The sequence below is a fragment of the Anopheles funestus genome, chromosome 2RL (genome assembly GCF_943734845.2).
Source record: "Anopheles funestus chromosome 2RL, idAnoFuneDA-416_04, whole genome shotgun sequence".
Lineage (NCBI taxonomy): Eukaryota > Metazoa > Arthropoda > Insecta > Diptera > Culicidae > Anopheles > Anopheles funestus.
Genome location: NC_064598.1, coordinates 89956109 through 89980277, shown reverse-complemented (window position 1 = coordinate 89980277; position 24169 = coordinate 89956109). Strand labels below are relative to the sequence as shown.

At 43.6% G+C, this 24169-nt stretch overlaps 1 protein-coding gene across 6 annotated transcripts in view; it reads right to left on the bottom strand.

Annotated features, from left to right (window-relative positions):
- The window catches only part of LOC125765663 (protein spire-like), a 90842-nt gene that overhangs the window by 42281 nt on the left and 24392 nt on the right, over window positions 1-24169 (bottom strand). For all 6 annotated transcript variants that reach the window (XM_049431030.1, XM_049431031.1, XM_049431032.1 and 3 more), the window contains one exon: window positions 15495-15529. In XM_049431030.1, coding sequence (XP_049286987.1) covers window positions 15495-15529 — 35 coding nt within the window. The remainder of the gene's footprint in view (window positions 1-15494; window positions 15530-24169) is intronic.

The following is a 24169-nucleotide window of genomic DNA, read 5'->3' as shown; positions in this document are numbered from 1 at the left end:
AAAATGTCTCCAAAGACGGAGAAAACCTTCCTAAAGACCCTTCCACCAGCCTGAGGGCACTTGAGACAACTTTGATAAGATTAGGTATCGGTTGGGATATCCTGCATCAACAATATCCGAACTCCCACTTAACCCCTCCACATACAAACTAGTAAAACCGGAAGTTACACAAAGTGAAATTGATACAAAATACCTCCCTAACTCACGATAGAAAAACTTGCTGTTATGGCTTATCCATCATCCATAGAAGTGTTTTTTTCCTGAAACTCCCATGTAGATGAAGATATTGAACGTTTGAACGTCGGCTTCGATAAAATTAGGGTTAAGCTCTATAATCGAACTGTACGGGTTTGCCCTGTAGATAGTTATACTCTTTAAGGTAAAGGTTAAAAGGTTGCTCTACCTCACTGTACTCCATCGATGAAGTTATCCAGCGTTACCCGACTTCTAACTGCGACTACAAAAATTGTGCTCTTTGTTATATCGCTACCCACACCCGTTGAAAACAATCTGCCATCAATATTTTTTTTGGATCCGATGGTAATGTTTGGCCAAAATGACTCAACTCAACTTAGAACTCGCTGCTGCAGTGCACAAGAAATGTGGGAAATCGTGTCCCACAACTTCCCTGGGCCGTAGGGTGTTGTAACGCTTCGGAAACCTTGCAACACTGAAAAGGCTACGAAATTTCGACTCAATTTCGACGGTTCCGAAACCGTTCTGGTAATATTTCTTTTGCCCCCACCTGAAAAAGACCCACTTCGCTCCTTCTTTGGGTTTCATTCAAGACATGTCGCCCTGTGAGTGTATATTTATCTCTCCCCCAAAAAAAAAACCAGCGAAACCACGTGCGCCCGACGGTGCGGTCCAGAAGGATGTGGCGGAAGAAATGGAAACTCTAAAGGAACAATGAGCTCACGGCGGCGACTCAATCGTGATAATTTATGATCGTATCGCTGGTAACTTATTCACCCCTTTCGCGTTCGGTGTTTCACATCTTGGGTGCCATAATTTTTATGTACTGTAGCATATATTTTTTTTTTCTTCTCAACGACCACAAAAATTCTGTGGTTTGATCTCGCACTCAATTATCGTGCGATGATTATTGGGAACTGCACCGTTAACTAGCTATCTGGCTAGTACGACGGTTCGACTGGTAGTTCATTCCAGCAGGACCTCTTCTTACGGGTCAGTGGGACATATTTTCTAGGTCCCAGATGGTGACAGATGGTGCCGTATTTGGTTGGACGCTGAGCTTTGGCGCGGTTCCCCCTCTTTCCAGTACGGAACTTCTCGCCCAATGAACCGGTGCGCTTTTGCTAGAAATCGTGAGTTCACAAATGTCACGCGGAGCTCCAATTTGCGTACCGTGATCGATTTGACCTGTCTCTTCCTCGGCCCCGAAACTCGAAACACCACCGACGCACGACATAAAGCACCGTCATGGTTGCTAACGATGGCGGGAAGGTTGATTGCTTACAGCAAAACAGTGCGTGCCTCGCTGGCCATTGCTTAAAATTGTACTCACTCTTCCGTTGCAAACACAATTCTAGGCTCTAGTGTGCGTGTGGCACACGACCACAGCAAACGGTACCACAGCAGAACATTGCTGTGACATTGACATTTACCACCATTTCTAAGACCCACCCGCCGACGAGACAGCAAAATCGATAAATGGACCTAAACTGGGCAAAACAATCGTCATCTTCCTTCCTCGGTTGCAGCGAACTAGCAAAGCTCCAGTTCTGTCAATCAATCGATATCGGTACGCGTCGCGTGCTGTTTGTGTACGTTGGTTAGGTTTTGGGTAGGCTTCAGTCTACCCTGCAGTATATGACAGCCTAATGACAGACTGTCAGTTTGAAGGTCTGTTCGAGTGTGCGCAACCCGAGACCGCCCTAAATCGATCTTCTTCGGACATCGCACAGTTGATCGATTGAGAGCGCCAAATTGCGTATCCATATCTATCGATGGTGTACGTTACCATTTTGATACGATAAAAAGATCGATGATATGGGAAGCGAGGTAGCGATAGCAGAACCTGAGAGGGACACATTTATAGTCACTTCTGTAGTCTTCCTGTCTACCTTCTGGCGAGATTTTTTTTTCGTTGCTACGAATGTGGCTAATTGTTCCATGTGCATGTTCGGAACCACGCAGTCAACTCGAAAGTGTTATTAATATTTGCCTTCTACGCATCCATTTGCTATTGCTTTAGAAACAACAAACACTCATATCTATATCAGGAACTGTTTTGCTGCTTGTCATGCACGCATTAAGTGATACACTTTTTAGATTTACCATCAACACCAGACAGCACTATCTCGCTCATTAGCTGCCTTTTATCGTAAGTTGATATGGTAGTAATAGACAAACAAGTGTCATGAAACCAATTCCATCACTATTGCTGCATGTAGTGACAGTATCAAGTTGCGCTGTAACGTACTTATGTTTAGGAAATTCATTATTCAAATACAAAATCAAAACAAGCATACGAATGATAAATGCTTCATTATTGGTGCGAAAGCAGGCCATCATAAAACACAAGCTAAAAAATCGAATCTTCAAATTGCATTACTGATCTAGCCCATTGGCACAGTATCCTTTACACCTAATGCAACGTCGACAATCATTTCCTCAATCCGTATGATGCAATCCGCAGTAAGATGGATTGAATGGCTGCAGATGATGTAGACGATTTACCCATATGCTTCTTCACCATCGCTGATTGTTAATTATTCATAAGCTAGTTATACACTCGCTGGCTGAAATGGCTCTTGCCTGGAATTTCTTATCTTCATTCGCTTTGCATTTCAATGATCTGTGGTCAATAATTATTGCTCAAGTTATCGAGACGAGTTACCACTCTGCTGCTCGTTTGTACTGAACTTTTTACAAGCGTGATTTTATGCACAGCCAGTTACCGCATGGTGAAGCGAACTCTCCAAGATTAGACCACCAATATCGCTAGATTTCGGTAAAGGTGGATCAAATTATATAGGACATCATTTCTCAAAAAACCAGCAATAATAGCACCCCCTTTGCTTTTGCTAATACAGACATTTCCCATTCAAAAACACCACAGTCATGAGTGGTAATGCAAACGACACACAACTTCCTTCCACGACAGCAAACGATAATCGAGACAATTACATAGAACGAACTTTCTAGAACTTGGCTTAGTAAACAACCCTTCGCTCGCGCTATAATTAGTGTTTACGAAATTATTACCCAAAACACATACAAGCCTTTCAGAACACCAACGGCGTGCGACTATTATAAGGCGCCTGTCTATTATTGACGAGAAAAGAAAGATAATTTGGGACTTTTCGTCTCGCCAAGCATCGAAAAGGTAAAGGAACTCATCATTGATGATATGAGGAAGCAAGAAACCTTCTCCAAGAACACGGAAATCAAACAGATGATTTGGTACTGAGCAGCAAGATTTGTAATAACACAGATGGAAAGTCGAGAAGCACTCAACAGCCTTCATTTTGTATTTTCTCTACGTCAAGCCATTCAGACTTCCAGTTCGTGTGCGCCATTTCCAAAAGAAAGGAATGAACGAATCGTTCAATTACTAAATTTGTAAGCCTTCTCTTCTTCGCTACAAACCACGAGGGAAGCTGTAACAGAAAAACGAGAATATACATATATTGTTATACCAAATATCTCCCGTGCTAGGGTTTTTTTTTTCTATTGCTCCCACAGCCATATGTGCACCAGTTCTCGGCGCACCAGGGGCCCTCTCAAGAACATGTAAATGGGTTCATTGAGCTTTCCGATCGAAACAATACGAATGGGCCGTTGAATGACCACCGAACGGCGTACACGTTGCCGGTTGTTTTCTTCACCATGCCGAGAATCCATTTTGCAACAGACAACTTCACTCTACCCACCATGCCCACCATCTCATAGTCTGGCGGCGCCAATCTTCATCTTTGCCCATTTCCATGGCGTTTTCAATGGGGGGTTTTCCTCCGGGAGAATGGACAAACCTCACCGTAAGAACCTAACCTCTCCGTGCGGTGCCACATACGGCGAGAATGATTCATACCGAAGCTATTAAAATGATTCCAAACCACGAACCATTCACGTGCGACACGGTCTCTTTCAAGACAAACGGTGTTCTTTTTGACGTAATGGTTGAACGCGATATTAAAGTAAGCGAATTTACTAGACCTACGTACGGTTGCGCAAGCAGGATTCTTTCCGCCAGAAACACTCCTGTGCACCAGAAATAACAGACACTCGTTTTTTTCTCGAGACTCGAGACAAGATCAACAATGGTCACTTACGCCTATCAGATCAGCCATCAGCGCATGTGGCTTTACATCGTTACATTGCTGCTTTGTAACGTTTCAGCAAAAGCACTCCTTTTTAAAGTGTAAGACACAAATTGGTCGTTTGGAAGATGGAATAATGAAGCATTACGCCGAAAGCCTGAAGCTACTCATTAAGAATTAAAACACACGCTTCAAACCAAAACGCTATGCAACTCCCCACGCGCTTTCTTTTTTGCTCTCTTAGCAGTTAAATCTGTTCTTTCGTTTAAAGAGATTTTAAGCACCCTTCATTCGTCGCATTCTGCACTCTTTTCAGACACGATTTGCCACCGCCAACGCGGAAGGTGTATAGCTACTTGATCTTGGGAGCTAGTTAAAAGTTAAATGACCCTTTCCCAGATGTTTCAAACAGCGGCAGAGAAACCGAAACACAGCTCATCATGGGCGGACAGGACACATTGTTTTTGGTCCCCGCAGGTAATGAACAGGTTTTGTTACACGAGTTCGCTATTTAATTGCAAATGCACATCACGCGGCACTAAAGGACAGAATATTAAATGAAGATCACATTCGCTTCCTTCGGGCTATCAACCGCATCACTCCACTGCCGTAGTGGGTTTGTTTTGTCCAGATCTATTGTCTGCATGATGCAACGGGTAGCTACGAAACACGAAATGAATCGATTTCTCCAACTGGCTTATGCCATCGTGCAGCCTCAAGGGAATTTCTATTGCTGCTGTTCCGGAGGAGACGGAAAAAAAGGTGAAGACATGAGACAAATTGCATAACACAAAGAACGATAAAGCGCCTTTTTTGGGAATAAAATACAAGACTAGACCATAGCTAGAGAGCCATGGCACGAAATCTTTGTGAACCTAAAGCGAGCGCCATGGTATGGGTAAGGTACTTGGTCTAATCCAATACTCCCGGGAGATGATGGACACATGTATACTGCCAGGAGACTCTAGTAGAAAAACGCATAAATTTGCAAATCACAACAATCTCTCTACCATACTACGTCCTGCCGGAACGTGACTGAGAGGAAGTCGCGGACACTTGAAACGAATGGAAGGGAAGTATTGTTTATGCTGCTGTTTTAATGTAGTGTACTTCGTGTCTGCTGGGAGCATTGGAAAAAGCTACATCCGATGTACTTCTCCAGCAGCTTGAGAAGGGTCTGCTCCATCCCGATCCTGCAAGTTACTGCAACGTCCACCTTAGTTTCCGCCATAGACCCAGGCCAACAGTGCCCACACCAGTGTTGGGTGACAATTTTTGGCGCCTTAGTTTGTGCCAACACTTTAGGCCATAACTTGGCTAAAGGGAACCCTGTACGACATACTGCAAATGCTTAAAGGTCAGCAGTGGCGTGACCCGACAAAGCTGGTCTGGCACTGGCGATCGTTGGCGCCAAACTAGAGGTTCGTCGACTGAAAACGAGTCGCTCGTGATTCATGAAGCTGTACCACAAGAAATAAATTCATCATCGTATACTGAATTCTATTGGGTGTAATGTCAACACAATCGGATCAGTCCGATTACGATCACTTCTAGGTGTGGAAGGTTCGTTCCGTAGTGTAATTCTTCAAGAATGTATGACCGTCAATCTACTGCATGTTAACTGTGGGGTTTTGGAAATATTCAAGAAATTCGAGACATTTTCAATTCAAACCGGATATCCCAAACAGGCAATCCATCATTGCTATTTTGTGCTACTTCATCGCAATTTGAACAAACACAACATAAACATCGCTACAAAATTCGTTATCAGGAGGTACTTTAACCGAAAACACAATTTGAGATAAGGGGTGTGATTCCCAGAATGCCATACATGACATCAATTTGCCACAGTGTCATGCAGACTGCAGTACAAATAAAGCAACTCAACCAATTTTCCAATCATCTTCAAGTTCTCTCGGACAAGAAAAATGCGCCAAGACCAAGACATTTTAAAAAGTCCAACGCACCTCTGGTGCAGCATTCTTAGCGGATGCTATTTTGGGATGGAGACACCGCTGACTCGCCGTGTCGGGTTTGGTTGGTGGAATTAGTTCGCCTGGTATTAAAAATAAATTTGTTCCCATCGGCTAATCGAACAACGGAGCAAACACACCACTGCACCCCGGCATGTAACACATGGGACACCCGAAATAAACGAGTGTTTCCCATACACAACACGAAAGCAACACGGCGATACAATCAGATATTGGATCTTGGAGAATCGATGTATTTTTGGGGGACACGGATGGCCTACTAAGAGCCCATATCCCGACACACTACTATTTCTGGAACATGACAAATATTCACATCGATTGACCTCAAGCATGGTTCGTTTCTTCGCGGTTTCCAAAGCATGGCTTCATACACATTACATTGGAAAACCTTTTTTCGGAGCTCTTAGCTACATCAGTCGTATAGTAAGCAACTTCCTAGCAAGGAACTTATTGGACGAAAATGTATTGCAATCGCGCTTCGTGATTTGTGAAATTTGCCATCTTTTTTGTTGATAAATGTTACACCGGTATACAGCATTATTGATCCACTCGCAATACCGCAAACAACATACAAAAAATACGCGCAATGCGGCAAGTAATAAGCGGTTTCAATCAAACTTTTCCGCCAAACTATAGTTTGCCCTCTAGCACAAGCATTCGACTTGTTTGCAATATTGGCGAAAAATGTAAAGTAAGGCAATCTTTCGTCATTGACGTTGTCAAAAGCTTGACAGCTTTAAGCCTCATTACCTAGCCGAACATGTACCAACAACAACTACAAAAACCGGGTCCATACCGGTAGACTTTGCTGCCGGTTTTGCAAAACTGTACTGGATGAAAAGTCGTGTTGCCGCCAGGCAGCGCCGCTATGCACTCTCGCGCTAGCGTGATGGAGAAATTGCTCGCTTTCGTCCCCCGCCGGTCGAATGACCTAACGTTTTGGGCGAGCTTCGCTTCTTTGCTGGAAGATCCCATCGTCGGGAGGCATCTCAGCCAACGGAGCCGCTTATTGAACGATGCATGTTTAGCGACACTTAAGGCCAGGTTCGGCTCGATCCAACGACTGCCCCCAAGCTTCTTGACTCCGCGCGACGAGAGCAAACGAAGCCGTGAGAAATTTTCCTACCGATATGCCACCCGGACCCTGTCTGGTCAAAACGTTCCCACTGGATCGCCCCTAAGGACCACCCCTATCCGGTAGCGTCGACTGCACAATCAGCCCACTAAAATAGTTTGGCAAATATACTGCTCAGCAAGGGGGAAGAAACCCGAAAAGAAGGAGGCAGGCCTTTATGGAAGTTCCTAAAGAAGAACCGCACCGCCTTCTATCGAAGGAGGCAATATGTACACACACAACAACCCTAAAACATCGGCCATCAATCGGCGGCTAAATTTTAATTCTCAGCTTGAAATGGTAATACTTTGCAGTGTTTATCTGGCGAAAAAACAGCAGTTACCTCACTCGCCCAGACTCGGTGGCAATAGGAAAGAAAAACCCCTCACCCAACCCAGCCAGAGACCCTTAGGCGACACTGCGCGCGACTCGGTTCCATAGCGAACGGTGGTCATTCGGACTTTGCCAAATACTGAGCTTTCTTCGCACGCCACACAGTGCCGCGCCAGCTTGAAATCGAAAGTGCACGATTTTAATTGTCGTGATCAATTAAAATGCAAACTTCCCTCCCAAGTTTACCGTCCGCATTGCGCACTTTCTGCGCATTTCATGCTACTGTGTTGCTTCAGGCGTCTCGCAGAAAAAAAGGGGGCCGTCCGACAAGCTGCGGAAAAGGTTATTTTGGCTGTTTTGCCGAGTTTGCTAAATTGATACCATCCCGCCCGAAACACTCCACACGCGGTAGTGTAATGTAATCCATGGTTTGCGTACCACGGTGCTGATTTGGGGTTTTTTTTTACCAAACGGAAATGTTAGGCGGAAGTGGGCCTAACAAAGGTTTAGCGGTCCTCGTGGATGTGTCCGCCCTAGCGCAAAGATGAACGGCTATGTAATGGACGACTCTGTGCCACACACAAACCTAACTTTCTATTTTGGGACCAGAAATTGAGAGAGGATCCAGCATCCAGTGTGGGTACGCAGAAGGATGTTATTATGTCGAACCACTCGAAAATTATCCGCCTCATTGTATCTACCAGACGTTGCAGGCAATGTATGTAGTTCGCATGTGTGCAAACAATTTTCCAACCATCCTCGGTAACATATACGGAAAGTTGTTCAGCAATTTCGTATGTTGCAAAATATCATCAACGGCGAACAGACGGTTGTACCTTTTATCGTATCGCCTCGTCTACCTTCGCGACCCAAGCCCCGATGCACAACCGCAAAGTTCACCAAACGGTTCCGTGGTTTGAAATCGAAAACGAAAGTGAACTTCGCCTTGGTTTCTGATAACATACCGATCGGGCGAGTACATATCTACACACCTACGGCCTACACCTTGGCCGCCAAAATCATTTCCCAACGGTAGGTAAAGGACCACCGTCATGGAAAAAAGACTAATGTGCACCCTTGAAATGTCTCTTCCCGGGGAGAGAAGGGAATCAAAAACCTATCGGCCAATCAGGGATGGAATGGGAGAAAAATCACCACACACCATAAGCGAGTAAATGATCGCACCACAGCAACCGAGCAATGATCGAGCCCATCGAGACCTTACCAAATTATACCGCAGCTGATGGTTTAAGTACTCCCTGCAAACGAAAAAGACAAGTGAGCAGAACGTGCGTACGGTGTAACGCTGGTAACGCTTACTGATGCAGCGTAATTTGGCTTTCTCCGGGTGATTGTTGTTGTTGCAAGATATGGGTTCTCCATGCACGAAAGGCGGTGTGTCCAACAAATCCGCACTTAACGCACAGCAAAATGCTCAAATTCTGCTTAATAGCTGGGTCCGGTGTTGGCACAGGCGCTCTATCGTGTGGTAATACTGCAATGAGATAATCATACCATTGCACCCAGCAATCCAGTAGCCACCAACAAGACGAGTCGTACGCTGTGGTTATTCCATTAAGTTCGCAAGTGTTTCGCAGGCGCCCTCTACTGGACAATGCGGAAAGTCATATCGATGCAAAGCTGTAGGCTGCACCTTAAACTCCTTGAAGCTTGCATAGCAAGTGCTCCTCGAAGGTGCTGAGGCGTGTGTATAAATAATCATTAATCATAGTCATTTCATGGTGCATGATTCGGTGCCTTAAAGGCTAACTTCACGTTCTTTGCGTTGCATATTCCAAGGAAACGTTGAAAGAAAGATCTTAGGAACTCTCTCCTGCTCCAACATTTTAGGATCTCCTCGATAGAATGAAGAGCGTAACGCATGGTGTGGTTACCTCAAGGCAAGGACACTTTATTATTTGGACAGCAAAGTTCGCAATATCCTAAGCAATTGAATGATCTTTTTTTCTCTCATTGGAACTGACTACTGTGTACTCAGGTCTAACGCAACTCCCGTACACTTTTATTCTGACAAACCGTAATGACTTGCCTCTTTGTGCTCCCGTCGTGTTCGAGTGTGGTTGGACAGTTTGATCGGTAGTACCTTCCGAACCTACCCGACACTAGGTGCGCTAGTAAAAGCAGCTACACACTGGAATTCCACACTAATTGTTGTGCGACGGACAGCATGTTAGTGTAGCTAAGCGACGTCGTCAGCATAACATGCACTGGGGCACTCCTTGTGCGTCTATGCTTCCTACTCACAATGCAGCAGCAACACGATGACCGTGAACTTTCGCCTACTCGTGCTTACATGCGAAAAAGCAAAACAATCGCACACCAGGTGGGAGCTTTGTACGTGTCAACTCACGCGCATCCAGCGTTCATGCTTGCGCACCGGATCAGCATCCCCCGGCATCGGAACGACGATCATTGCAGACCATCCAATCGGGAAGGGCCATACGCTGGCAGGATTGAATTTAATTCCAATTTCACCCTGTCCGTGATCTCGTGATCATGCTCGTTTTGCGTTTTGCTCGATGCGAAAAAAAATGCATCGCGACCTATTCCATCATACCACGGCGGTAGATCCAGTCAGCGTTGCAGCACATTCCGAAAAGGAGCTCCGCACGAAAGCTAACCAGCTGGCAGGATGACAACGATCGGGAAAAACTGTGCCATCAGTGAACGTGGATCTAAGAAATTCGAAACCACACACCCGGTAACGTCCCGGCGGAAACTTTCGCTTTCGGAAGGGAAAAAGTAGATTTACCGCTTTGCTGACCATCATGCATCATTGGAAAATAAGTGAATTCGACAGTGACTTGCCAATAGCGTATCGGTAGCATGAGCTTGAAAATAAAAACAAAGTATGTGAAATAACACGAGTTGTTAAAAATAAGGATGATTAATGCATGATTTAATCTAATAATTCTCATGACCCCAAGCATTGCACTTACTCGCCTATCACCGTGACGAACACACGGAAAATCAATACGCTCCATCTCACAAATAAGCAAATCCTCAGACCTATCCGCACGATTACGCTATCTTTTATGATGACCATTCTGGAACCACGGCGTCATATTCCAACAACCAAAATAGGCCATAAACACGGCCATCGAAAACGATAAAAATAAAGCAAAACATCTCTTCGAAAAAGGCTGGGAACGGCGAGGTCGTGTGTTCGAGTGCATCGATGACGTGGGAGAGCAAACGGAATCGAAAGCCCAAACACCATCAGCAACGAAGGCGATGCCTTTCATCTAATCAACCATTGTGCTCCATAGGCATGAGACATTCCGATACGAATAGACCAGCAGGAACAGAAGACTATGCAAAAGTCCACTTCTTCACTCCCGCAATCGATGGCGTCCTGTGCAAGATGGTTAATCGTGAGTCGCCAGATCCCAAATATGGGTCAAAAGAATCTTTATTCTCACGCCCCCAAACGATCGGTACGCCTTGGGGACATGGACAGAGAAATTATCTTTCACCGGTTCGCTGGTGAAGTTTGTGATACGACACAAGGCCCAAGCCGCACACACGCTTTAGAAACCGATGGCATGAATGCACAGTATCATGAATTTCACTCCGACCTGGCTTGGGACCGTATTTCACGTCCCCTTCTGAGCGCCTTAGGGCATAGAAGGAAAGCCTCCCAATGCCGTACGACTAACACCCGTAGGAGCTCTGTGTATGGCTGGCTAATTTGAAGCCACACGCCATTGCAACTGATGCTGTCCCTGATGCTGGAGTGCTATTTTTTTTTGTTTTGTTTTTGCCAGCTGAACGAGTGAAGTTTTATTGAGGAAAAATATGGAAATAATTTAACGTACATAGAGGGTGCAGGCATACAGCTCCCGGGGGCAGAAAGTTGCTAATTCCCATAAGCTGCAGTACTGGAACTATGCTAACCAAGCTTAACCCTGCTTCATCAACGATCGACACAGCGAGCGAATCTTCACCGATCAACACACTATCCTTCCTCTCTACCGTAGCGGTTCAGGCATCATGTACCTGACTAAGCCGATAGCCAGAAGCAACACAATAACTTCCAGATCAGTAAAAGCGTACCGTGCTCAGCAATGCAACTATGCTTCATGTTGGCCCTCTACGACAGCTTTCTTTTCCTTCTGGTTAGAAACAAAAAATAATACATTTTGATCATACTCTAGACAAGTGCTAAAGACATCGCGACCCCCAATTTCTTCTATATCAGAGAGCGAACATCATGAACTAACGTTTCATCTCGCGACTTTAGGCGTATTGGACAACCCTATTTCGAACCATGTCCGGCTTGTATCACTGACCAAACGATACTACATCTAAATAAATGACCCTCCCTCCTTAATGGTGTCTGCATGATCCGTCCATTCGCTCCAAGGCAGAAACCTTCGACAAGCTGAGAAACCTCTGAAGCCCACATTCAAACACATTAGCACAAAGTCTTACCTCGTCTCTGCTTTTCGTGCGAGTTTTCTCCACTACCATACACAAGATTACATGCAGTGATACACGCGTCATCGGCCAGTTTCTCTTAAAGATCTGATACTCTTTTCCCGTTGGAACTCACACAGCATCGAAATCCCAAATATCACGCCATATGGACGCTGTCTCGGTCTCGCACAACCGTAAACGCCATCGTAATCATAATGATTAGGCACCAAACGCCTCCACAGCTTAGATTGTTTAACCTGAATATGACCAGAAGGCTTACCATTACATTTCACAGCTATCAAAAACTGTTGAACGTTGGAGGCATAGCGGATATAGTGAGCACGGTTTAACGCAACCAAGTGGTCTATGCAAATCGGCTTTCTAGACAAGTCAGCCAGCACTGGAATAAGCATCTTGCTTTTCATCTCAATTACTGAGCATGCTACAGCTTTAGCTGCCGTGGGGCATCCGAACACAGAAACAAAGTAACATTTCTACCGAACAAAAGGACCTGCCCATGAACGGAAACAACCTGTTTTTTCTACCGACGCCTGGACCGTTCTCTTTGGGACACACAGGGACGATGGGAAAACTGTAGCAATAATCATAAATAGGTCACCAGGGTACTGGTATGTTGCGTTAAGGAGAGCCCCAAACCACCGAGGAGTTGTAAAACGAAACAGCCAGAAGATGGTTTTGCACGGCAGATCGCGAATGGGTCGAAATGATTTGAGTTGGTTAACTTTATTATAACTTCAGGATTGAGGAAACAATTCCCTATCGGTTGACCCAGTTGGGAAAGGAATGTAACCTTCACCCGTCGGGTGGAAAGGAGTCAAAACCGCAAAACGTTACGAACAAATTTACCTAAATATAGACACTAACTGTGCTCATCATTCAAACCGTACCTTGCCACCAGCCCATATGTAAAACTGCGGCGAAGTTAGGCAAGCCTGGAAGCTACCAAAAGTGAAAGGATGTACGGCTTGGAAGCTCGTTGCATTCTATTTTTTATCATTATTGGAGATCATTAAGAAATTTATTTTACTTGACCCCGCACAAGTGCAGACCACCTATCTCCACGAACGGCACGGTTCCATACAGACGTTCAATAAATCAATCCATACGGTAATGGATTATTTAAAGCCATAAAGTGATAACCTTACAGATTTCAAATTTTACTGCCTCAAAACAGACCTAACGAATGGGTAACGAGTCTGAAGATGTTGTGGGTTTTTTACGATCAATACGTTCCTTACATGTGACCGGAAATTACATACAAGAACAAAATGGCAACGGCGATGCCACGCGTTGAACCACTGTGAACAAGAAAATGATGAAGAGAAAGAGTGAAACAAACCTACGAACAGTCACGCCACTGAGATGCGACCACCAACATCTCGCGGGACGATCCTTCGGGATATAGTCATCCAATTAGACGCATAAAAAATCTAGTCATATTTCATCCATTTTAAGACCTTTCTCCTTTCGACCTGTCGCGCTATACTCAACGAAGTACGACTACCTCGCCCATCACAAGTGTCAGTTGTTCCTCAGACTAGGGTTATACACAGGTGCATACTATAGAGGTCTACGTTTCAGTCTTTTTTATCATCGCATGGCATCACCAATCGTGCGGTGCATTCACAAGAACCCAACCCTTTTTTTTGTTGAACTTGACCTTTTCACAGCTAAATCTTATGTGTGTCCCCATATCCGTGAGTCTAAAAGGAACAAAGAATCAATAAGTTATTGGAATTATCACTCTCGTAAAACCCAACCCTGTAGGTTCTTGGTCTTTGATCCCATATTCATCACGAATGACTCAATTTGAATCTTTTAGGCGTAACTTTCAGGGCGTATGTAAAGAATTTTCCATGAGGGTGTTTTGTGTGAAAAAGAATGAAAAATATTGGTTTCAAAACTTTTAACTACTTTTTATTTTTATATGTATAAAGCTATAATAAACTTTAGTTATATCTCAGATAGCCTCAGAACCAAATATCAAACATCTCAAACATACAATTAAAAAACAAGATAATAGAAATCAATTCCTTCAATTTAATAAATAAAAATACCAAATAGCTAGCACGGATTTGAGTTTACAATTAACATTCACGACATTCTAACATTGACGGTTGAATGATCCTTAGTTTCGTGCATAAGCGAAAGGCCCATCCTATCAGCGATAAGCATCATGCAATGAATTCCATCGAGCATGCTTCGAGCTGTTTCAATTATCATTCCAGCGACACCGGTTAAACCGATCGTACGCCGATTTAAGGCTCGTAGACAAAACCAACCATCAGCCATTGAGCAAAACTTCATTCAACAAAACTACTACAAAGAAATTTAGATTGGCAATCTTTACCTTTACCTCCGGAATACTCAGGACTCGACTGCCTTCTCCAACTGCCTACCCAAACGGTGCATCAACCTTCCTGCTGGGCAAATTCACGCCACGAAAGTGAAACCATCCTCCCGAGCCATTCTTCGCTTGGTTGCGAGCTTTATTGCACTCTACACCCAAAAAAAACCGGGCCATGTCTTGGGTCCAACAATCGTTAGCTAACGTTCGCCAGGTCGAAACGGTTCGGCTGAGTGGAAACTTCGACGCCATCAGACGACGAACTTGACCGTGACGGCTTACTCAACACGCCTTCCCGTACTCTTGGAGGTATCATCGACCCGTGCATGGGAGGTATGGCCCATCTACCCCATTCCCTCGCGAAATAATCGAACACACAAAAAAGTTCCAAACATTCGAGAAACGTATTTTGCAGAAACAGCAAAGAGGAGATGTGAAACACGTTAATACCCTGGCTGCTCCGGTAACGACGCACGAGTCCCGGTCCCGAAAATACCGAACTGTTCATTCGATGTTTAGACATCCGTTCCGGCATCTAACGGGAAATGCAAACGGAACGGCACCTAATGTCCGCATCCACGACCGGGGTCAGCGCTATAATTACAAGATCGCGATAGCGCGACTTTTCTGCCACTTTTAATCAGATGTGATTTAATTACACATTGAAACGCAGGCACACTGACGAGGAGGATTTTGGTCGCAACCAAGCGTGTACGCATATGCAGGCACAGCCGTTGAGAAAGGATGGCCGTACGCGACGATGTTTGTCTCGCGGTGGTGAAATCGTTCGTCAGCGATAACAACACCGAGATGATAGCAGAGGTACGACGCTTAAACGAGACACGGACATATCACATCTGGTAATGCGTAATGTAGCCCACTCTCTTCGGACGGTGTTGCGCATGGATCTATCTTCAAAGCATCTCCAAGCAAATAGCAAAAACGCGACGAATACTCACCTTTTTCTGGGTCGATGGAATGCACAGCTCCTTATCTGCGGGTGAGAAGACAGAGAAGAAAACAAACAATCTTTAGTACATATGACACTCTTGCACAAGGCTGTTTTGGATGTGATAAAATCAAACAAAAAAAATGATAAAAGATTGGTCTCGCTTTGAACGTTCGCATGGAGACGTTTCATGTTTGGAAATACACACACACACACACGTGGAAAAGCTACAACGTATCGAGAACCTGCAGACCAAAAGCAACCGGAAGATATATTCAATATTTAATTAATCAACTCTACGGACTTAATGAGGCGTGAATAGAATGGATTAAGGCAATCAAAACTCAACAACAGTCCCGTCCCATGCTTCCGACCGATTGCAACGGCGTTTCTTCAAATCTCAAATCCCCACCGAGTACGATAACCTAACACTTGGCTATAAATTTTTACCTACTCTATTCCACTCAATCAAGAATTTTATCATGCAAGGAGCGAGACTCATTAAAATAAAACGGATCGTAATGATGCATCGCCCCGGTGGTTCTTGCGATGCGATACGATGACAGCTGTATTTTCCTAAGACCACAGTGAATCGATCGATTTCTATTAGGGCTTTTATGCGGTTTAGTATCAAATCCATGCCAGCCGTCTCGTAAAACGTAAACAGGTGCACAGTAGAAGAATACAGAGCAGGACTGAAAACATTTCCCTTCCCAATCGTGCCCGAAAGAAGTTTGGGGAAGAATTCTTGTCCGCAACAATCGAGTCGTTGGAATGAGTCTGTGAGCTTACGCCGACAACTAGGCTCCAGCGGGGTGTCGAAAGCACTCAAAAATAAAGCGGGGAAAAATGTATGCAACGGAGAGTGTTTAAAATCGGAAAACCGGTCGTCGTTCGATATCACCGGACATGCAGAGAGACACCGAACCGGACACTGTAGACCACCGCCATGCAGTATCCCGTGTTTGAGGAGGACCAGTGATCGGTAGTTCTGAATGCGCTATATTGAGCCATCCTATCCAACCTTCACGCTACAGTGATACAATCCTACCGTGCAGCAATATCCCAGGGCTGATTTATGGCCATTCCACAGTCGGGACACACAAAAGAGTCGACCCACACCCAGACCGGGTAAGATAGTTTGGCAGCAACACTCATTGGACGTGGATTACAATTTATTCAATTCCCACATCACCGGCACCTCCCCGTGCCTCACGAGCACTTTAATCACTCTCATAAGCAGTTCTGGAGAAGTCTTTTTCCAGCTTTCCTTCGAGCTTATTTCCTTCTTTTTTTCTCAGTCACTCCAAACAACCGGGAGTCCTCTGGATCTCTGACAGCTACCGACAGCACGGCGACATGATATCTCTGAACCGCACAAACCGACCGACAACTAGTGCTGAGGTAAAAATGAAAGGTGTTGTTATGGACACGGCTGCTTGACTTGTTTGTTTGTTTGTTTACTTAATTATTCACGATTATTTACTTTACCCGGTGGGACTACAATGTTGCCATCAGTGGTGCGCATAGTGCAGCAATCTCTCATTTTTGCATTTAATTTTTTCTGTTTTTTACCACTACTTGGAAATGTACGGGATGGAAGTTTTGCTTTCCTCTTCAACGTGGGCATTATATTGCCAAAGTTCATTGGCAGCGAGGTTCTTAGGTTGTTCATCCTTTACAAAAAAGGTACCAAGTAACGATCATTTGAAACATGTCGTGACAAAAATATCTTACACTCATTTGTAACTCTTGCGCATAGCTTAATTAAATTGCAAACTCTAAATCTAAAATCTTATTTTGGATTAGACAATCTTGTGATTTAAGAGAAAAATTCGTACATTATAATATTCTACTAATTTATTCGTTTCAAAAAGACCATTTTATGAAAATTACCTCATCTAATTAATATTTTCAACGCGTGTAAGTACAATCAATCGCGAGATGAGAGTTGAAATATGTTTCCGATAGCCCTTACCTACTTTCTACTGATTTTGGTTTACCATCGCATAGTGTATGGAAATAGCATCATAAATAACACCACCAACGTAAGCTCCAAAAATCTTAACACCTCAGGTCAAGCCGACTCCAGCAGACGGGGGAGGAGGCCATTGCTCCAGTTTACGGTGTAGTGTAAGACCAATTTCGTAAAACGTAAACATCATCTTCTCGGACGGTAAAGACGCGCCAGCCGACCTACGCTCGGCCGGAAACTGCACAATCGAAACATAATGCTACTTTTCCTAACCTCACGCAGCTCTGGCCCCAAACTCCGCGCAGGAGTCATTCGCGCGCCTGAGCGATTTTAAAAACCTTGGCCTCGCCTAGACAATCGACGAAGTTGGCGTGGCCGTACATCGATTACCGTATCGCTGCTAATCACTGCTATTTCCACTGATGAGCCTCACATTGGAATGGGCCTCTTGGATCGTCTCTCTCTCTCTCTCTGTCTCTGTTCTTTTCCGTCTGTTGGGATCCAATCAACTGTTAGGGGAAGGGCGTTGCAGGAAATTCGTCTGCAACAGGCTAAACCCATCTCTACTCTAACCTAGATTCTAACCTCAACCTACAAAAACAACCTCGCGAAGTTACCGTGTTCACTTTTATTGACCATCGACAACCACCATTTAGTCGGCATTTAGTGTGTGCATGACATGAGGCAATCGGGTGAGAGCTATAAAAAACCCCTTCAACCAACTAATCGATTGGTTTTATTCGCACAGCGACACGTTCTCAACAGGGAAGTCTTAAAATATAATCAGCACAAGACACGTAATACAAAACTAGGCTACGATCATTCGCAATCCAAGTGACATCATCCGTCCTTTCGCCCTTATGTATACTGGAGCCCAACTTAAGCCGAGAAAGCCAAGCTGTTGTTCCACTTGCCCGGCTACGATATCAGTAATTAATTACCTACCAAGCAAGCACAACAATTGCATTGTTCTAGAAACCGGCGCGAAACTAACAGAACCACTCACTTCAATGCACCCAACGGATTGAACCAGCTGAAAATCGTGGGTCTGGTCTAGTCTTTGGACGAGGTTTCACTGACTTCCATCCATGAGAAGGCGCGTCACTCATTGAGCGAATTCTTCGCATAGTCAAGCCGTACCCCGTTGTAGGAAAGTAATCCTAGCACACCTTCCAGTGTCAGCTGATCTCCACGGTACGGAACTGGCACGATGCAATTAAATAGCAAGAACGTCTCGAAGTACGTTAAACAGATATACTTAACTACAATACTAAGCGATAAACTGAGGATTAAATTTACGATACTTTACTTCTCGTACATTCTTCAAGCAAAACTAAAATAACTTGAATTAACCAACATTTCGCTCCTTCCCTCTCACCCTGATATGAACGATTTATTTCCTTCGAAATGATTTATGTAATTAATCTCGGTATTGCAGCGTGCAATCGCTACCTCTCATACTACTTTCACCCAAAATTTGGCTTTCGCCAAAAAATTGCACAAGTGCAGCAGTGTATAAGTTACCGTCTTATTGCGAGAACGTAGTCAAGTTTTGTGAATTTGGAGCGCAAGGCACACAACTACAGGAAAATAACTACAGGGTAGGCAGCAAATAAATAAAGAGAATTCTTATCACGTAGCTGCATCAGTTTCGGAGTTCCCGAAAAAAATGCAATTCCCTATGAGATATTCGGTAAAAGAATTTCTCTTTCCCTGTACGTTGCCCATAAATTGGGCATTTTTTGGTATTGAGTGGGATATTAAAGGGAATCTGTGAACCTTCCGACTAATTGTTGGTTCAAGACTTATTTTTAAATAATTCACAAAATTTCGCTGTGAGGTTGAGATATCTGCAATAATCCCCAATTAATTATTGTCCAATTTAATTTAACAGTAAATTTTGAAGATTACATTCTAGACATCAATCTGATCTTTCGGCAGATATTTAAATTACTGTAAATTATTTTCAAATCTACAACAGGATTATGCAGGATCATTCTATACCTAGGAATAAAACAAATAATACTATTCATTACTCTCGTTCTCTTTCCCTAGATGCGAACTCAATTGCATCTATATTTGATAACCCGGACACGTAATGAGAACAGGTCAACAAAGCAGTCAACATACTGAAAGGAAAACTGATCATCTCTCACAACAATGAAACAAGTGCAAAGGGCGAATCCCATGACATAATTGTGGCGCACTAAAGTAAACCATAACATGCTCTGCAGTAGGTTAATAGAAAGGTAAACATGATTGATTAACATCTCTTCTCCTCAGTTACCTATCATCAGCGAACGTGCAAAACAAATGTGCATCTAGCACTTGTTCAGCCGCGTTCGTGGTCTTTTTACTTTCCCAACGCATCGTCGAAGAAAGCAGCAACGCAGTGCCTGTTAGCTTTACGAACGAAAGAAAGAATATCATCAAGTTCCATAACGACGCGGAAAACCTTCCTCCCATATGAAGGAAGACCATCGTATGCTAATCTGGAGCAACTGTTGGAACTCGCAGGCAACCAAGCTACGACAGCGTTGGTGGAGAAAATGCTAAACCGGGAAGATCCATCATCCGACACTCGTTATGCAGCTGCCTAACCATAATTATGATGTCGAGTCGTTTGAAAGCGAACGATGCAATGCTGCAGTTAAGTGCGTGCTGTTCAGCGCGAGAAAAATCCACTCACACACACGGTGTGTGTATCGCTTTTCTTTCGAGCGGGAATAGTTATGCCCGACCCCTAAGCCGAAGGAAAACGGAGCGCTAGTTAGTGTAAAACATGCTGCGTACACTTGCGTAAGTACGTTTGGCACAATAAGGGTACTTCCTTGGAGGAATGGAAGAAGGAGAATATTTTAGCTCGTTTTGGGATTGGTTTACATTTCCTAGTACCGAGAACCTGTTAATACATTCTAACCCACATGTTTCTTATGTGTATACCGTCGAAACGAAAACTACAATGCGAATTGATCGACTTCCTGGCACGAAGCAGTACATCCAGACAAACATGCAACATTATTTGTAAATAATACACAAAGTATACACATTCAAGGCTGTGTGCATGTTCGCATGAAATAAATTCTACACACCATTCTAAAGTAAACAAAATTAAAAGCTTCACCACAAAATCAATTACCAGTGTATCAACAAGCTCTAATTGATAGAACTAAATGACATCTAATGGATGCGCCTATTAGACTTCTCGTAATACCGTCCCAAGAAGCTTTGACAAAGTACATCCAATAGCCGGTCTTAATAGGAAAACAAAAATCTTCATCATACTAACGATTCACAAATGCGACCGTATCTAATCCAATAAAGCAACCGGCACCCAGCAAACCGTGACCATATTAAATCGCTGACGACATACCGCGACACGCGAATTTTGCACCATTTTTCCACTGCTTCTAACACCCACCCAAAAAAAAAGTCGATTCGCGTTCGACGGCGAAGGAACTTGGAAGGCTGTTTGGAGCCGTTGCGATAGTTTCCACCCTTTCCATTGTCGTACGTTAACCTCGATGTTATGCTACAGTTATGGCCTCGCGAGTCATTAAGCTACACTACCACTAAACGCAAAAGCAATCATTTTCCTTCTGAGCTAGAAAATTACCACCCTGTGTCCCTGTGCCTGTGCTGGCTAGAATTTAAAGCACGTGCTGTTCTAACCGTTTGGAGAAATCGATATTTTCATTATGCACTGGTGCTAGGTTAGTTTTGTTTGCTTAACGAGCCACAGTTTCATTACTTCCGTTTCGTCAGCCTTTCCTCCCCGTTCGTTACTCTGTCTGCCCCCGATACGGACACGATATCGTGACGTCATTTCTCTGCACCATATGCTACCTGGCCACAGGTCGGGAAAATACCGCAACGTCATGCTTTTTGGTCGTAAACCGGCAAACGAATGAGGGGAAATTCGCACACATAGACATGGTTTTCCACGATTGTCGCACTTGCGCAATACGGTAGCCGAATGCGGAAAAACAGCACCCATTTCCTTCTCGATTGACCTTGAAAAAGAGCCCGAATGGAGGGGAAGTTATTGGGAGCTCATAAAGACTTCCAGCGGGAACAGTTAATTAAGACATAAAACACTGTACCATATACAATAATCAAACTATCAAACACTCATCACAACCCACCTGTTAATGTAAAGAATATTTTTTGAATCAATCGGAAATACTTCTCCATTTTGTTCTACCTATTCAACAAGATTCTATTACCTCTGGACATCGTGTCACATCACCCGCACATTCGGAGATACTATACTTCTTACCGGGCGTGACTTTCTCCCCCCATTGTTGTGCGTTAAGGGGTGTATATAATTTTTTTTTTTTTTTCATTCAAGTTCAGTGAAAGCACCTCATCAATCATACTGCTCTTGCCCTGATCATGACCCGGTGCCTCGCGTTCCATCTATCACGTGCATTGATTTCTGTTTATTGTTTATTCTAGCCTCACTCTTCAAACCTAAGTAAAGTTTGAAGTTTAAACATAATGCGGTCGGTGACCGTAAGCATATCCTACCGCATCCTAAAGCGTAAAAACCCAACCAAATCAGGCAGGAATGGTACATCTTATTTCTGTTTTGATTTTATGTCGGAAATTCGAGGGCTCTTCGCGTTCGTGAATCGTGACACCGCTCACGTATCGATATCAGGCTGGATAATGATCTTGCAGGCAGGCAGGAGACGAAATCAAACAACGGTAAGGGGCACAGCAATACGGTCTACAGCTGGCTGCCCCAAAGTCACGAGTCACCCGCTAAGTGGCCACTTAAGAATCACGGTTCCACTTTCATCCCGTCGTCGACCACGCTACGAAGTGAGCTCAAGTGCACTTGCGCACAAGCTTTGTTTGTGGACGCGTGTGCGCACGTACGCAATCAACAGACGGATCCGCGCGTTGCATCTTGATGCTTCACCCCGCTGGCGAACGCAATCGAAAACAATTGCATCCAGCCGGCGTCCGCTTTTTCCGGTCACGATAGAAGTGACCGAAAAAAAAAATGGAAACTAAATTAAATGAGAAAATAAACCATACGCACAAATATAACCACCAAAAGCCATCATGTTTATGTCCCGACCCATTGGTAGTGTGTCAAAGGCGTATAAATTTTGCGCATCGTTGCACTTTTTGTTACAGAGTTTCTGGTCGGTGCTAACCAAATACTCTATATATTAATGCGCCATTCAAGCCTTACAGGGTTTTCGAGTATAATTGTTCAATTCCATAAAGTTAGAGTTATTTCTAGATTCTTCGCAAATAGAACTAAAATTTGTTGAGTTAAGTGTGGAATTCTTCTCGCTTTCTGGAACATTTCCGAGATAAAAATGTTATTCTGTATAAAACTTTCTCGGCTGGCATATCTGTCATGTTATGCAAATTAAGAAAATTTTGTGCAGAAACGATTTCAAATTGCAAAGGCTAGCGAAAGGTAGGAAGATTCCTCATCTACTTCTACATATTCCACTTGTACTTAAAATAATCTGGAAATTGTTGCAACGTTACCCTTTCAATTTGAAACCCCTGTAAAGCCGGATGAAAAAAAAACATATACATAGAACATAATAAAACAATGCAACTCTCCAAAAATGTGCACACAATTTTGTATGTGCAAAAAAAAGGGCAATTCAAAGTAAACACAGTCATATCGCATTTTTTTAATACTAAACACACTGCATTCATTGGTGGTTTAATTTTTTCATTGTTAAATTTACACGTTTATGCAAAAAAAAGAAACAAAATTTTTACAATCAACCCGTTAAAACCTCGCGCGCAAACACAAAAAACGGCAGCTTGCGTACCATCTCAACCATGACGAATTATTTCGGTTTTAGTTTTATTGACAGCACACTCGAAGCAATTTTCTCGTTGTCTGTCGCTTGTGACCAGCGGCGAGCATGCTTCCGTCACTGGCAGTCGTGTGTAAAGTGTTTTACATGTTGTTGATTTATGATATACACACACACAGAAATTTTTCAGCTCCCACACCGGTAATGGAGGTAGTTTTTCTATGACAAATGGTTCAATTTTAGTGTTGCAACAAGTAATCGTATGTGGCAAAATTCAATAAAACATGACTCAATGTACAAACGATTACAGTTTAGAACTGAAGTAATCATCGAGAGGATACAGTATCATGTCTAGGAAGTATTTAGTTGACAGTAATATATTCGAAAATAATTTATAGACTGCAACAGTGACATTGTTGCAGTTTTCAACTAAAAACGTGGCTAATTTATGAACCACATATTTGACGAATGCAAGGAAAACCACATTGGCAATTGTTGTTCCTTATTGCCCGAAATACAAGATGATAGCTAAAAGATAAAATTATCCAGAAATATTCCGTTACAAAACACCCAACCCAGAGCGCATTGCCAATTTCCTTTCAGCGCTACAATTTAATTACAATTTTTATTTGAAAATAAATCCTTAGGCGCTACCTACACGTTTGATCGAGTGGCATAAAACTGGATCTTGTAGGAACTACAACCTTGATTGGCTACTGGTTTCATGTCGATTTGAAGCAGCGTCCCAACACCGTTACACTTGTTAGAGGGAACGTATCCCTCACGAAAGCAAATGAAGATGCCCTGCGGAAAATGGATAGCAATACCACTAGCCGATGACAGCTAACATGCCACCACACGACCCTGATACGATCTAGTAAAACCAAGATGAAATCTTTTCGGACGATGCAT